Raw genomic sequence first — 17,517 nt, 5'->3', positions numbered from 1 at the left:
TGGTTAAAGCTATTCAGAAAAGAGGGATATGATTATCAAAGCAACAAGGCATGGGCTGGGAAGGTGGCTCAGTGGTAGAGTGCTTGCCTTATATGCATGAGGCCCTGGGTTCGATTCCTCAGCACCCACATAAGCAGAAAAAGCCGAAAGTGGCTCTGTGACTCACGTGGTAGAACCGCTAGCCTTGAGCTAAAGAGCTCAGGGATAGCACCCAGGCCCAGAGTTCAAGCCCTACAACCGACAAAAAAGAGCAGCAGGACAGTTGCAGCTATGGTCTTGATACCACATTGGCACAAGCAGAAATAGAAGGAAGCTACTTCAGTTCTCATCCTGGTAAACCTTCATAACCTTCATAACCCTGCCAGGTTTGTTGTGGAACACTGTAAATCTCCTCATGTTAAAAATATATTTCTTGCTCTAGAAAAGGGCAAACCAAAATAATGTATTATTATAATTATCATTCTTTTCTTTTATAAGCAATTTTGTGCTGTTCTTATTTTTAAACAGCCATCGATCTATATTCTTAAGGAAAATGAAGATAATTATATACATTTGCATTTGGGCTGCTGCATGGGCTATTCCAGTAAGTATGTCTTCCTTAGCAAAACTTTGTCCTTAGTTGTCTTCACATCAAAATATGCATGCTGATGACTCCAAACATTTTGATCTCCATAAATGATTTCACAATATGTTTTTTATCTCAACAAAAACAAATGTGCATTTCAATTCATGTGCTCATTCTGTTAGTTGAAATGTATGCCTTCTCAAAGGATTATTTTAAAAATGTACTCAAATGGCTGGGGGCCTATGACTGTAATCATAGCTACTCAGGAAGCTGAGATGTAGAGAACTGAGGTTCAAGCCAGGCTGGACAGGAAAGTCTTCAAGACTTCAACTCCACTTCAGCAATATAAGGCTAAGTAAGATAAAGTGTCGGTCATGATAAAAAAATATCCGAAGTAATGTAAATTCAATGCCAGGAAGTCGTAGAGATATTGTCCATCATTCCTTCGTGCCATGTAGATTTCATTTTAATAGCAATGTTGTTTAATATCGATTTTAAAGGAAGAATAATCAGAAAGATGAGGTTTTCAACATATGAAGAAACCAATGCTTCAATGAAAAGCATGACCATTTATGTGGTCATTCTGGAAGATTTGGAATACACAAGCAAACACAGATAAATATTCAGAGAATTATAACCTATTTGTCAGTTTATTAGCTACCTTCTTTGTTCAGTATTTTCCATGTGTTTTCATAATTCCAAACATTTTGGTATTTCTGTAGTTTAGAATTTTCCAGGCATTTTCTTGCAGTTCCTACAGCTGATGTATTACTTCAGCTTGCTTCTGAATTAGCCTTGTCACATCTGCCATTGTTTTAGGTTTTTTTAGCTAGGATTATACCTGAAGTGGGCCCTTACTAATTCAAGAGGCTAGCTGGAACAGAACACCAAAGGTCTATCTCCTTGTCTTTATAAGGGATATTGCCTATAGCTGAGATAAATGGTCTGGTCAATCAGTAACATTGGTGATAGCAAAATAAAAAACATACATGTGCTCCACTAGAAATTCCACATGAGGCCTATAACAAGCTGTTTCTCTTTCTACTTAATTAGGTCATCCTTTAACCTTTGTGTTCTATCTTTTCTTTTTTATGGAAAGAAAAATGTGGGTACACACATTGCACAAATGCATCAATACACATAAAAATAAGGATGTATATAATATCCACTGTTTTCATATTGGCAGGTTCCTCAAATTAAACCACTGGAGAGACATGCTGTTGAAAAATCTTTGAATTTACATCTTCAAGCAAAATCAAAATTACCTGTACAGGTTTGAGACGTAAAATGTGTTTCCACCAATTTTCTGTTTCCAAGCTGATTTTACATTCCACTTTCTCCAAATTTCCACTCATCTTTTCAATTTGCTTTACTTTGAGATGATATTCACAATTTATTTTCAATTGTTTCTCTTTTTCAGAATGAGTTAATTGTCAATGACATCACTAAAGAAAGTGGTGGTACTCTGTACGAAAGTGAAATAGAAAGGCAACAGCATTTCAAAGATGGTGACAAAGGACATGGGAATGGCTCTGAGTGGGCAGAAGGAAGAGAAAACAATCCTTCTACACATTTCATTTTAGCAAGTGAAGGGGGAAATCTTGAAGATGAAAATGGAGGCACAAGAACTCCAGAAACATATGGTCATGATGAGGTACATGGAAAAGGAGATACCAGAGCAAATGCTATCAGGGGACAAGTGAGCATCTCCAGCAGTGTTAGAACAGTAAATGAGAGCAGAATTGATGAAAATACTGACCATATTCTAAAAGATAGGGATGGAACAGATGCAAGCCAGAATGCCACTGTTGTCCAAGAAAATAGACCACAAGTAGCTGATAGCAATAATAGTACAAACCATGAAGATAAAATAGATAGGATTGAGGGTGATCAAAATTCAACAACATCTCACACAGAAGGAGAGGGAAATGGGAATGGGAAGGCTGAGGTAATACCAGACAATGGGGAAGATGCTGGCCTGGATAATTCTGATGGGAATCCTAGTGGAAATGGAGCAGATGAGAATGAAGACAAGGGCTCTGGTGACAATGAAGGTGGGGAAGCAAATACTAAGGAAGAGAGCAGTGATCACAGCAAGGGCCAGGAAGGACAGGCTCAGGGAAAAGAAGAAGAGAAAAGCACAGGTCAAAATTCAGTTGAAGATTGTGACTCTGAAGAGAAGGAAGATCCCAACAATAACACTGGTACAGATGATAGCTCTAACAGCGAAGAAGAGTCTGGTGGTATTCTAGAAGGCAATGGTAGCCAAACAGAGAACCCTCAAGAATCAAGTCACAGAGAAAGTAAAAGTGTGGGAAATGGAATCATTCAACAGTCAGGCCCACGTACTATTGGAAAGAGTCAAGATAAGGTTGGTTTTAAACCCAATTTCTTTAAATGGCAGTTAAAATTTTTTTTCTCCCCTTTGCAATGGAATCATAGAAATAAGCCATGATAAACATCCGGGTATTTTCACCTATCTTGAATGACTATCTAATGAGAAAGCTAGAATCCTTATTGGATTTTGATAAGGAACAACTTAAAAAATACTAGTCATTTCTGAATAATTGCTCTCAATGCTAGAAACATCTTGAGCTAAATAATGGTTCTATCATGGAACTGCTTTTACAACATTTCATAGCATATTTTAATTCTACACAATTAAAATTGCATAAAATTGTACACAATCATTTTCAACATCATGTAATTGTTTACAAAACTTTCTACTGGGTAGAAACGTGGATAAGTTGTTCAAGAACTCAAACAACTAAATACGTTTAGGTATTGACCATATTTTCACAAATCAGTGTTTACAAAGCATTGAAAGCTAGATTCCTGTTACCATGGCCACATACCATAGACTAGTCCTCCTTATACAAATGCAATTTTGCAGTAAATGTTCACTAATTACTCATTCCTTTCTTCATTTTCCTTAGGGAATGAAAACGGACTCTCCCAACAGTGAGGACAGAACTAATATTACCAAAACAGCTGGGGAAATACATGAACAGAGTAAAAGACAGCATGGTAGAATCATAGGAAGGGAAAACAACAAACCACAGGGACAAGCTGACAATTCAGAAAGGCCTGGCCAGAAGTCAGAACCTGGGAACAAGGCTGGACATAGCAAGACAGATAGCAGCAGCAACAGTGACAGATATGATAGCTATGATTTTGATGATGAATCCATGCAAGGAGATGACCCTGACAGCAGTGATGGATCTAAGGGAAGTGATGATGCCACTTCAGAAGGTGACAATGACAGCGGTAGTCAAGGAGATGCTACCTACCATTCAGATGAATCGGAAGATAATGGCAATGACAGTGACTCAAACGGAGGAGATGATGACAGCGATAGCACATCAGACGCTAATGATAGTGACAGTGATGGTGACAGTGAGAGTGATGAGGATGAGTCAGAAAGCAGCCAAGGCAAATCAGAAAGTGGTGACAAGGATGGCAGCAGCGACAGCAGTGACAGCAGTGACAGCAGCGACAGCAGCGACAGCAGTGACAGCAGTGACAGCAGTGAAAGCAAATCAGACAGCAGTGACAGCAGTGACAGCAGTGACAGTAGTGACAGCAGCGACAGCAGCGACAGCAGTGACAGCAGTGAGAGCAGTGATAGTAGTGACAGCAGTGAAAGCAAATCAGACAGCAGTGACAGTAGTGACAGCAGCGACAGCAGTGACAGTAGCGACAGCAGCGACAGCAGCGACAGTAATGACAGCAGCGACAGCAGTGACAGCAGCGATAGCAGTGACAGCAAATCAGGCAGCAGTGACAGCAGCGACAGCAGTGACAGCAGTGACAGCAGCGACAGTAATGACAGCAGCGATAGCAGTGACAGCAAATCAGACGGCAGTGACAGCAGTGAAAGCAAATCAGACAGCAGTGACAGTAGTGACAGCAGTGAAAGCAAATCAGACAGCAGTGACAGTAGTGACAGTAGTGACAGCAGCAATAGCAGTGATGGTAGTGACAGTAGTGACAGCAGTGAAAGCAAATCAGACAGCAGTGACAGTAGTGACAGCAGCGATAGCAGTGACAGTAGTGACAGCAGTGACAGCAGTGAAAGCAAATCAGACAGTAGTGAAAGTAGTGACAGCAGTGACAGCAGCAATAGCAGTGACAGTAGTGACAGCAGTGACAGCAGTGACAGCAGTGACAGCAGTGACAGCAGTGACAGTGATAGTAGTGACAGCAGTGACAGCAGTGATAGTAGTGACAGCAGCGATAGCAGTGACAGCAGTGATAGTGACAGCAGTGACAGCAGTGACAGCAATGATAGCAGTGACAGCAATGATAGCAGTGATAGCAGTGATGGTAGTGACAGCAGCAATGGAAGCGACAGCAGCAATAGCAGTGACAGCAGTGACAGCAGCGATAGCAGCAACAGTGACAGCAGCGATGACAGCAGTGACAGCAGTGACAGCAGCGATGACAGCAGTGACAGCAATGACAGCAGTGACAGCAGTGATAGCAGCAACAGTGACAGCAGCGATGACAGCAGTGACAGCAGTGACAGCAGTGACAGCAGCGATGACAGCAGTGACAGCAATGACAGCAGTGACAGCAGTGATAGCAGCAACAGTGACAGCAGCGATGACAGCAGTGACAGCAGTGACAGCGATGACAGCAGTGACAGCAGTGACAGCAGCGATGACAGCAATGATAGCAGTGACAGCAGTGACAGCAGTGACAGCAGCGATGACAGCAGTGACAGCGATGACAGTAGTGACAGCAGCGATGACAGCAGTGACGATGGCAGTGACAGCAGTGACCATGGGGCTAGCACCTCTGACAGCAGTGATGAGGACGATGACCAGAGCAAGTCTGGAAATGGCCACAACAATGGGAGTGACAGCGCCAGTGCCAGTGAGGGCAGTGACAGTAACCACTCAACGAGCGATGACTAGAACAAAAACCCATGGATTCTTTGTGTGAAAATTTAATAATTGTTAGGAAAGAAGATTCCCAGCAAACTAAAGGAAAGAAACAAGCAGAAGAGTTCCATAAACATTCAGCGACAAAATGAAGGGAATCACATCGAACTGTTGGATCCAGAGCCAAGTTTCAAAGCCCCCAATACCGCAGTGCATGACCTTTGGTAGATACAATACTAAGTGATCTTCATCTTCTGAAAATATTTTGTTCAAAGTGTAAATCTAAACATCAGAGAACAATTAAAATACTCTTTAATACTTCACACAGAAACCTCAACAAGTCACGTACTACATGATAAACTATTTAAACACTAAGGAGCTTTAGAGCAGAAAGGAAGCAAAACCTGCCTTAAGCTTCTGCTAGTTCTGTGTTTCCCACGATGGTGCTGACTTCAGTTCTCTAAAACTCAGTTTGGCCACTGATGTAGCTCCTTGTTCTAGGGAAGAAATACATTTGTAACACAAAAACCTCCCACAGCATCAATGCAGCTAATCAAGGCAAGGGAATAGTTTTTTAAAGAGACAAATAGATTAATTTCAAGTTAAAATTTTGGAAATTCTGAAGAATACTGCTCAAAAAGGTGCTCAGAAGATGGCCCAGGCAAAACAGGATGCATGAAATTACATTTCTGAAAACCACTGAAATTAAATACCAAGTGCTACAGCTATTGAATAAAACAAACACCATGCAGTACTTAAAACAATGTTTTGCTTCCAGGAGCCACTCTCTAAATATGTAGTTAAGCAAATACATGACCAATTAATTCTGCAAGGTAGAGTCAACTTTTGAAGTCTACATAGAGAACAGTTCGTTTTCACAGCATTCTCAACACCTGAGATGTGGTTCCCATTTTCCTTTTAAACTTTAGCATGCCTCAACTTTCATACCAGACCCAGACACTTTACTTTCATGATTAATCTCTTTAATAAAGCCAGAGTTGTGGGTGGGTAGTGTTTTGGAAATTTTACCTTTCTTCCTTGAGAGTAATATATACATTTAAGAGCTGAGAATAGATTATCCATCCTGAGTCTTTTCAAACTTGAGATGAAGCCCAAACTCTGGGAAATTAGGATCTTAACAGTTTATAAGAATGGATTCTCTGTGATAGGATGGATTTACCACTTATAATCCACACTAAGAGCACTGTGAGAATGATCACGAGACCCAGACAGGAACAACAAATTAGGGTTGTCCCAGAGAAATTGAGGGAAACTGCCTTGGTAATAATGTTCAAGATTTACTAGTGATATGCTGTAATTCTCCCCTTTTTCTACTTAAGCAATTATTTTCAATTTATTCTACTGTGAAGCTAAAATCTGTGAAGAAGGTATAAATGCTAACTTCTTTAACAGTATTTACAACCAATTTTCACATGACGATGTATCTTAATAGTAGACATAAGTTACACAAAATTACCTTGGAGCTTCACTTTCTTATCTTCTTCTTTATGTAAAAGTGTCTGGAACAAAATTGCAAGAAATTTCCCCAAAGGCTTTAATAAGATGCTGCTATTCACAACTACTTTGAAACTGCAAATATTGTATTATGTTAGGTTTGATTATCCTATAGTCAGATAATAAGTCCAAAACCTTTGCCTTAAAATATGCATTAGATTTTAAATTGTTAAAGAACAAGACTTGTTGTTTTGTTTTAATTTGTAAAAATGCAGCTTCTAGATCCTGTCATATTTATCTCAAAAGGTGATGATGAGCTCTGAGCTGGCAATGGTTTTGGTACTCTGTAAACTATACAAGATGTGTAAATGAGCAAGATAATGAATTTCAGTGTCTAATAAACATTTATTTATAAAATTACTCACAAGGAAAATTCTTTTCTTAATAATATAATGCATAATATCCATTTCTTTTCAAATCACTACTTTTAGGGCTTGGGAAGGTGACTCAGTGGTAGAGTGCTTGTCTTGTATGCCTGAGGCCCTAGTTTTGATTCCTCAGCACCACATATGCAGAAAAGGCATGACGTGGCGCTGTGGCTCCAGTGGTAGAGCGCTAACCTTGAGCTGAAGAGCTGAAGGACAGCACTGAGGCCCACAGTTGAGGCTCCACGACTGAAAAAAATTACTTTTAATTGAAAAAGTAATATTGTATACACAAAATATAAACATCCAAACACTTCTTTTGGTGTCTGTTCTGGGGTTTGAACTCAGGGCTTGGGCACTGTCTCTGAACAATTTTTTTTTTTGCTCAAGGTGGGTACTCTACCACTTGGGCCACAGCTCCACTTCTGGCTTTTTGGTAGCTAATTGGAGGGGTAGGTTAGCTTTAAACCAAGATCCTCAGATCTCAGCATCCTGAGTAGGTAGGATTACAAGCTTGAGGCACCAATGCCCAATACCTCAAGTACATTTCACAGGTGCAAATATACAGATTTCCAGCCTTCTGCCTTTCCCTTTCCAGAGGCAATTCCTACTATCAATCGTACTATCTTCTGGAACTTTCTACAACTATTCTGTTCACATGCATATTCATCTTTTGAAAACAAATGGAAATCTACTATATGAAATACTCATCCTACTTTTTTCACCTGAATAATACAGAATATTGACTTACAACTCATAGATCAATCTTGATCTTTTTCATAACTGTCTTTAACTTCATTTATGAAGAGCTCTAAATTATTTAATCATGTTTGATGTTCTGTCAGTTCTTTTAAAGCCATTTCTAGTCCAAAAAGTGTATGTAAATGTCACTGAGATACTAGCCTAACTCAGATAGACTTCTAGCTGGTGCTTAGACATTTCCTTACGAACTATTTCTTGTGGGGCAGCCTGTTCCTGTTCTGACAGCATGACCTAGAACAGCATGATGTCAAAAATCATGAAGGGAGACTATGATCCTCATTTTCTTTTATAATCACATCTGCACTGACTCCTGAACTCTGAAGACAAGAATAGAACAGAACAGGCTGGCAGTGAGATGATTATTTTCAGCTATATTTTGAAATAAAGATTAATGAGTTATCTCTCACAGGAGCAATACTCTGTTGTACATAGGAGCAGAATTTTTTAAGCTCCAAGTTGCCAATCACTGAGAAGCTCATTGACATTTTGTAAAATGAGAAAAGAAGAAAGAAAACTCACTGTATCTATCATAGTGGTATGTGGTAAAACTCAATTCTTTCTATATACACATTTATATACAATTATTATGCATATATAGGACATGATGTAAAATAACTTCTTGTGTTCGTTTCAGTGGAAAAGTTTGAAAGCCGTTAGTTTAGGAATACATTACTGGTAGTCATTGTTTTATATTTTAATTTTTTTCACCTTAAAAACATTTATTTTCCTCCTTTTCTTTTGTTGTTAGTCATGGGGGCTAACCTCAGCTCTTCAGCTCAAGGCTAATGCCCTACCACTTCCAACTTTTTTCTGCTCATGTGGTACTGAAAAATCAAACCCAGGGCCTCATGCACGTGGGGCAAGCACTCTACCACTGAGCCAACTTCCCAGCCCCTGTTTTCCTCCTCTTTAAAGTAGAGATTTAAAAGAAGAAAGAAGTGAGGGTAAGGAAATACAGTGTGAGTACAGAGAACAGGTAAAAGTGCTAGTTATTTAGGTGTGAGGTACTGAAATTTGTAAGGGGGTGGGGAACAAAACAGGTAACATTGTCACTTTTATCAAGTGGCTCTGTTGACTGTGCTGATGGATTTGTTGGGAACTGAAACTTTCTTTCTGATTGCATGAGTTAGTCCATATATGACTGAAGATCTTAAAACTGGTTCTCAGAGTTTTCTTCTCTTTTCCCACCTAAGAATTCCTTTTATATCTGGTCAGAGCCCCAAAACATGAAACAATGTGACTTTCTATTGGTGGTGGTGGTGGTGCTGCTGCTGCTGTTACTTAAAAATCTCCTTACATGGAATGACAATCTTTGTGGAATCATACCTCACCATATAAATACAGTTTAAATTATTAACTTGAGGGAAAATTCCCAGAGGTCAAACTTGCTTTATGGTTTAGAAGGGAAGTTTTGAAAAATCTGTGGACCAAAATAACAATTTCTCCTTTCCCTAAAAGGAGCAGGAACACTAAACTAAACCAGTGTAGCCACAGATAGAAATACCACTGTGGTCTCATAGCCAACCAATCAGTGCTACTTTGGAAGCAAATCCTCTAGAGAATGGAGCAAGTTGGCTACACAATGTTCTCAACTTTACCACTGAACAGGGATAGTGGATTCAGATTCTGGAAGGATAAGGAATTCCTCTGAGGAATTCTGTAGCTCAGAAAACTGTCAGAAAGTGGAACTATCACCAATACATTTGCTTTAGCTTGCACAGCTCCAGCTCCAGCATGAAACGTTATAGTGACACAGTTTTATATTAGGCTGCTTCTTTTATTCCCCTACACCTATTATTCTGGGATTTGTCACTGCCTCTATTTGCACTCCTTTTCATAGATGATGACAAGGAAAAAAATCCTTGTTCTTTGAAGAATTAAATTCCCAGGCATCTCCTTGTCTGAGAACCTAGGCAAACGCCCTGGAGTTTTACCTAGTCTTGGGTTTCAGACTAAACTTGCTGGTACCCCTACCTTCCTGATACTTTCCTCTGTTGAAAACTGAATCAGTCATGGCTTAACTCCATTTCTACATTTTGAGATCAATCTGCATAGGCTGTGCCAGACCCACACTCAGACATGGCACATAACATTCATTCTCTATGTTATAATAATAGTCTGATGGTGATAAATGGGCTCTGATGTTTATCTCAAATGCCAGTCCTGTTGCACTGGGCCTCAATGTTGCTTCCTTTTCCTGTTCTCTATCAGAATATTCTCAGCTTGACCAGCTTGAGAATACCAGCAACAAAATTGTTCAACACTGCTGAGTTTTATCGCCCCAAAGGAACGAAGGAGTCCACACGCCAGAACCGTCACGGGAAGTCTCAGCAAAGGAAAAGAGAATTATTGTAGGATTGAGGGTAAGGACAGGATTTAGGAGATATTTAAATGAAGCAGTGTTTGGGAGTTTCAAAGCATAGCAGGGTTGTAGATAAATGGTTTTACATCAGACTTGGTCTCTGAAGTAGACCAAGGCTCCCCTTTCTTTAGGAAGTGGGAAGCAAAGGTGAATGTGGACTATGGGATCCATTTATCCCTTACCTGAATCTCCTCACCCAGATTATCAATTGAGGTTTCTTCTCTGTGTCAAAGGGGTTAGACACACCAGGACACACACTATTAGACACACACTATTCTCTGTGGCATAAGCTCTAACAGTGAAGTCTCCAATCATCATTGATTTTAGAGAATATATATTTCAGTGATTAAAGAAGGCTGTTATGAGCTTTAGCATCTTCAAAAGATATGTTGCATCTTGTCAAGATTTGTCCATTTTTCTGGGATGATAAAAAGAAAGCATTATTTTTTACTTTCTTTGTCTCAGCTAGTTCTCAGAGATATATTTCTGCTTAGTCCTTTTTCCGGGTACCTGTGTGTTCTTTAAATATTACCCCTTCAAGATCACACTTAAAGGAGTTTGCATCGCTTCCTCTATTCTTGCTTCTCTTTTGCTGATTACTGTCTGTACCCTAAACACACATTACCACAGAGTCTGAGTCTTGGTATTTGGAACACAGATTTCCCTGGTCAAATTGGGCACTGTGACACAACTTTTCCACTCTCACTTCTCACTTGATTTATGTAGACCGAGAGGTCAACTTGCTGTCTCTAAAAAATGGCTTCTAGGGGCTGGGGGTTTAGCCCAGCAGAAGGGCGCCTGCCCGGGTTCGGTCCTCAGCCCTGGAAAAAAAAAAGACATAAAAGCTACAAAAGACCAAAAAAAAAACAAGGCAATGGCACTAAAAAAAATGGCTTCTAGACATTCACCATGGCTGGCCAAGTCCTAGAACTTAATCATTCCCTTCCTTAAAAATTTGAGTCATCCTGAAATTCAGGTTTTGTGATTTGGGTGGTAGTGGTGGGTCTTTAACTTCATGAGTATTTTCTCAGGAGTCTCTGTGATTGTGGTTGCTGAAAATTTAGTTGTTCATTTGGAAAGTTTAGTTGTTCATTCCCTAATATTGTGTGTGTGTGTGAGTGTGAGTGCGTGTGTGTGTGTGTGTGTGTGTGTGTGTGTGTGTGTGTTGAACTCAAGGAATGTTCTCACTCGGTTTTCTTGCTCCCAGCTAGTGCTCTACCAGCTTTTTACTGGTTAGAGATGGAATCTTACGGATGTTTCTGCCTAGGCTAGAAGCCACAATCTTTCAGCCCTCAGCTTCATGAGTATGAAGACTACTGGCATTAGCCACAGCGTCCTAGCTCTGTTGCCCAGTTTCTAAGGTCTCATCCCTTTCATTTTCTACTAATAGCACAGACATTTCATTTAACAGATGTCAAGGCATTAGTCATGTTGCTCATAGTAGAGTACAATCTGAGAGATTTCCAGCACCTGATCTGTTCCTCACTTATCTCTGCAGTTAGAGCCATGATATGTACATTATCTTCCACTGATATATTTGAAGATAATTTAGTTACCTAATTCCCAGTTGGCCAGTCAGTTGATAGATATTTCTCAAACTATTTAGAGGGAATATCATTTATATATTTTTATTTCAAACTTATTATGGATCAACATTTTCATAAAATACAATAAAAATTAGTTATTAGGCACCAGTAGCTCATGCCTATAATCCTAGCTACTCAGGAGGCTGAGATCTGCCAGCCCATGAGACTTTTATCTCCAATTAACTACCAAAAAAGCTGTAGTTGGAGCTGTGGCTCAAGTGGTAGAAAACTAGAAACCAAGCTGATGGTTCATTATGGTATCTGTGGAAGCATTGTGGGCTCTCATGAGCCACCAGTGTCTGGCAACTCTAAGATTTCTAAAGCAAGTATATCCCTCATATATACAGCAATTCTTCTATTGATGGAAAAAACTAACTGAAGGCTGATTAAGTTGTGATGGATTAATAATCTATCCCCTCTTTCTAAGAAAAGAACTATGGATATTTAAGATATTTCATTATAAATAAGAAATATCATAATTTTACTGGACATAAGAAGCACATAGACTTTTCTGTCTACGCTGGTTTTGAACCATGATCCATGATCCTCAGATCTTAGCTTCCTGAGCTGCTAGGATTATAGGCATGAGCTACTGGTGCTCTGTTTGACTTATTTCTTTGAGATAAGAATAACAAAGACAAGGTTGATGTTGGCTAGAAGAGAATAAGGGACAGAATGTATTAATCAAAGGTCAGGACACTGAACAAGAGACCTGTGTACAATGAAAAATATCTGCTCTATCAGTAAATAGTTTCTCCTAGATACTCCAATTTATTACTTGCTACTACTGCTTTCATGGATCTCTGGGTACACAGCAAAACCACAAGTGCAGCACTGACTTAGAACTTTTCTAACTCCTTCTAGTTTTAATGCATTATGATTAAAATGAAAGAAAAACCCCACATATTTGTTAAAGAATGGTGCATAGCCTTACCTAATGACATGGGAGACACTGGTGGACCCCATACTAATGTGTTTACAGTCTTCTTATGATACACCCTGGAAACCTGTGGAAGTAGAAGGTGGTGCAGAACAAAGAGGAAGATATAAATGATAAAAAGGAATAGTGAAAAATAGACAATCTTCTACAAAAATGACTTTATTACAAACTCAGTCATTCATAGAAAAAAGTCACTTAAGAACCTTCTTCAGTTCATTGCAAAAAAGCACTTAATATATGAGGTAAGACAAAATATAGAAAAACTAGCCCTAAATATACCTTACCTAGAAAACATGGCCAATTATCATCCATCTGGCCTGTGTGGGATTTTTTTTTTTTTTGTTGGTCATGGGACTTGGACTCTGGGTCTGACTTGAGTTCTTCAGCTCAAGGCTAGCGCTCTACCTCTTGAGCAACAGCACCACTTCTGGTTTTCTTAGTGGTTTATTGGAGATAAGAGTCTCACGAACTTTCCTGCCTGAGCTGGCTTTGAATAGCAATCCTCAGATCGCTAGATCTGAAATCTGGCTCTTATAATGAACATTTCTAGTTTTCTTTCAAAAGAGAGTAACAGTTTAAAGAGGATGCAATTATTTTCTGTGGGGAGGCTTGCTACCTTTATGTGAATTTTGTTTGGAGTTTGACATGTGCTAAATTCAACTTCTGCTCTTTGAGACTGTCTTTTTAAAAAAAAATTAATTAATTAATTTTTACTGGTACCAAGGCTTGAACTTACTTTGAACTTACTCTGCTCTCTTGCTCAACTGGCTTTCTCTCATTTGAAACATACTTCCAACCTAAGTATTTGCTGGTTATTTTGAAGGTGGATTCTTATGGACTATTCTGTCCTGGCTAGCTTTAAACCTTGATCCTTCAAATCTATTCAGCTGAGTGAATAGCTAGGATTGTAGACATGAGCTATCAGCACCTAGTCCCATTTGTGTTTTGTGATATTTACTGAGAACTACTTTTTCCTATTCATTAGGCATTATGAATAGGCTAACCAATGAAAATATAGCAAAGTCAGCCTAGTGCTGGTGACTCATGCCCATAATTCTAGCAACTCAGGAGGCTGAGATCTGAGGATCATGGTTGGAAGTCAGGGCAAGCAGGAAAGTCCTTGGGACTTTTATCTCCAATTAAATTCCAGAAAACTTGAAGTGAAACCATGGTTCAAAGTGACAGAGCAGTAGCCTTGAGCAAAAAAGGTCAGAGACAGTGCTCAGGCTCTGAATTCAAGCCTCCCGACTGGATATATATGTGTGTGTGTGTGTGTGTGTGTGTGTGTGTGTGTGTGTGTGTGTGTGTGTGTGTGTATGTATATATATATATATATGTATATATATATATATATATACATATATATATAGATGAAATCCAAAAAATGCCCTGTGACATCTTAGAACCATTGACCCTATGAAAGGAGAGAAAGGGGGGTCAGTGTGGAGTTTTCACATAAGAAACTTAAGTTTTGTGGTTGGTCTTTAATGAGGCCCACTGAAATAGTTGGTGATGTTCTTTCAAATGACTCTCCTATATGACAAAGCATTTCAGAATAATAATTAAAAGGCTAAGATAAAATTTATACTGACCCCAGAATTCCTCTAAAACATCTCTCAATTATCAACTCTTTTTGTTTCTCCTCATTTTAGTTCTTGGCTCTTTCTAGCTCTTAAATGACTGTTTTGAACTTTCATCTTGAACAAGGTTTGAGACATAACTACTAACATTTGATTGGTTCTATCAGCTACTGTCTCTTGTAAGAGGTTCTTGTTTCTAGTCCCTGATAATCTTCCCCACCCCTCACCATCATCCTGAGTTACCTCATAGGCTCTTCTTCACTAGACTCCATTGGAGAGTAGAAAGAGACTGAAAAACTATTACTAGGAACCTTAATTCGAATGTAAGTTGAAGCTTTCAATTGTATATCCAGGCTGTGATGAGCATTAGCAATAATCACCAGCATGGTTATCTGAACCTCAATAGTGGTATTGGGAGGTGAGCCACATGTAGAAAAGCTAGAGACATGGTACCTAATCTAGTGGTTTTCAAACTTGAGTATGTATCAGAATGCCTTGGGCCTTGCTCACAAACGGATGCTTCCTTTTCTCTACTGAAGCTAAGGGATAACATTTATAGTTGTAACAAAGTTCCCAAGTAATGTTTGGGAAATAGTAACCCTTAGGTAATATTAGCCCTTGAGACTTTGTAGGCCAAGTCAAAGTCAATAAGGTAGTTTCACACATTAGCATTTGCAGTAAAGTGGGGCTAGAATTTGAATTATATTACATTAGAAAAATCAATATAAAGGCAGTTTTGAATGTTGATTGATTTGCATATGTGAGACTTGGACTTAATGATGATATCTTCTTATTTCTCTTGGACCATAAAGTCAATAGACAATCTATTCTTGGATGGTTTCTTTGTGACAGTTGAGTTAAATATTGAGCAAGCTATCTCTCTATCATTCACACACACACACACACACACACACACACACACACACACACACACACACACTATCACACTATACTGGTTCTGTTTCTCTGAGACCCTTAATTAATTGCTATGAGTGACAAACACCCAGACACATTTGTTTTCCACAATATCAGAATACATTGAATATCATCAAATGCACACTTTAAAAGTTTGTTGGCATTATTTCAGTGGATCAGGTAAGACACTAGTAAAAGACCCAGTTCACGGAGCTACTGAGGTAGTGGTGGAAAACTGCAGACCTGGTTCAAGGTGATGAATTGATTCCAGCTTTCCTGTGTCCTGAAACGAGATTTGAGTAAGTCATATTAAGCACTGAGACCATCTATGCTGAAGCCCTGGGGGAAAGGGACAGAGTTGGAAGTCTGTCACTTGTTGATCCTTGATGCATGCACCAGGAGGTCATGATTGATAGGTGGCTAATTACCCCTAGGACCCTGTTTTCAGCTGCCTCTCTTTTATGATGCATCCTTGCATCTGCTGTGGAGTCTCTGTGAGGGCGGGGCCCTTGTGAATGGCATCAGTGCCCTTTGTAGGATCATAGAGCCAGCACAATGTTCTGTCACCAGGTGAGGAGATCAGAACAACTTGCTAGCTTTCTATAACCTGGAAGAGGCCCTCAGCAGAATCCAACCAATTGGCACCCTGAACTTTGGCTTCTGGGTTCCAGAAGCATGAGAAATAAATTCTTATTTATAAGCCATCTAGACTATGGTTCTTTGTTTTGGAAAAATAAGATATCTGGTTTGCCAAAAAAACAATAAATACAGACTCTTACACCCCGCTCCCCAGTACCTTGCCCCAAACTTGGCTCAAATTGTGATCCTTGAGGTCTCAGGCTCTTGAGTAGCTAAGATTACAGGCATGAGCTGCCAGCTCCTGGCAAGGAGGGCATTATTAATGAGGAGAATCTATGATTTAGAAGAAAAGCGTATTGAGGATTGGAATGGCCATATATCAGTATGACTAGAATACAAACAGAGTGAAGTTATGGAAAAGAAAGACGAGTCAAGGAGGTAAGACAAAAGTAATGTAGTACAGCTCTTATATTTCAAGTGTTTTATTTTTTAATTTATAAAATAGTAATTTCAAAAAGTTAACCTAAAATAATAATAGTAAATTGGATGATGGAAGCCAGGCATAGTAACTCACACCTAGTATACCAGTGACTCAAGAAGCAAAGATGAGGATTACAATTTGTGATCAGTCCAGGCAAAAAGGAAGTTAGACCCCATCTCCATCAATAAACCAAGTACAATGATACACATTTGTCATCCCAACTATGTGGGAGATTGTATGTAGAAGAATCATGGCCTGAGACCCAGGAAAATGGTAAACTTTACCTAAAAGATTAATTAAAGCAAAGGAGAGCTGGTGGCATATAAGAGACCTGTGTTTAAACCCAAGGATCACAATAAAAGAATGGAAAAAGCATTTTTTGACCTATAATTAAGGAGAATATTTAAAAGCTGTGTAAAGATTAGTGATTTACACATCTGCATTTAACAAGGACAACTTGGATTTAATTCATGTGAATTCTTAAAGATACAGATCATGCCAAGAACAGACACAATAATATTCAAGAGAACTAGTATAGCGTTAAGTGCAAGAACTGGTGCATAGCCAAGTGAAATGTGTCCAGGTGGAGAATTGCTGCTGTTAGAGGTTTTCCTGATCATTATGCTTCTGCTTATTTACTTCAAATACCCCAGAGCAGCAAAACATTTTCCAATGAAAAGTCAGGAATCACTTCCCCAGAGGGAAATGGGAAATGAGTCTGTGGGGAGAGAATGATGGAAGGTGAAAGGGCTGACTGATCAAGAAACACTGGAGCTGGGTACCAGTGGCTCACGCCTGTATTCCTAGTTACTCAGGAGACTGAGATCTAAGGATTGCAGTTCAAAGTTAGCTTGAGTGGGAAAGTCTGTTAGACTCTTATCTCTGATTAAACTCCAAAAAAGCTGTAAGTAGAGCTGTGGTTCAAGTGGTAGATTGCTAGCCTTGAGCAAAAAAGCTTAGGGACAGTGCCCAGGCTCTGAG

At 39.3% G+C, this 17,517-nt stretch overlaps 1 protein-coding gene across 1 annotated transcript; it reads left to right on the top strand.

Annotated features, from left to right (window-relative positions):
- Window positions 1–532: 532 nt before the first annotated feature.
- Window positions 533–5,484, top strand: LOC122097865 (dentin sialophosphoprotein). Its single transcript, XM_042668461.1, has 4 exons — window positions 533–583; window positions 1,752–1,838; window positions 1,986–2,936; window positions 3,502–5,484. The coding sequence occupies exons 1-4, from the start codon at window positions 533–535 to the stop codon at window positions 5,482–5,484; spliced, it is 3,072 nt and encodes a 1,023-aa protein (XP_042524395.1).
- The last annotated feature ends 12,033 nt before the right edge of the window (window positions 5,485–17,517 follow it).

The sequence above is a fragment of the Dipodomys spectabilis genome, unplaced genomic scaffold (genome assembly GCF_019054845.1).
Source record: "Dipodomys spectabilis isolate Male_0828 unplaced genomic scaffold, ASM1905484v1 ptg000436l, whole genome shotgun sequence".
NCBI classification, from domain to species: domain Eukaryota; kingdom Metazoa; phylum Chordata; class Mammalia; order Rodentia; family Heteromyidae; genus Dipodomys; species Dipodomys spectabilis.
This window is presented reverse-complemented; position numbering and strand designations above follow the sequence as displayed.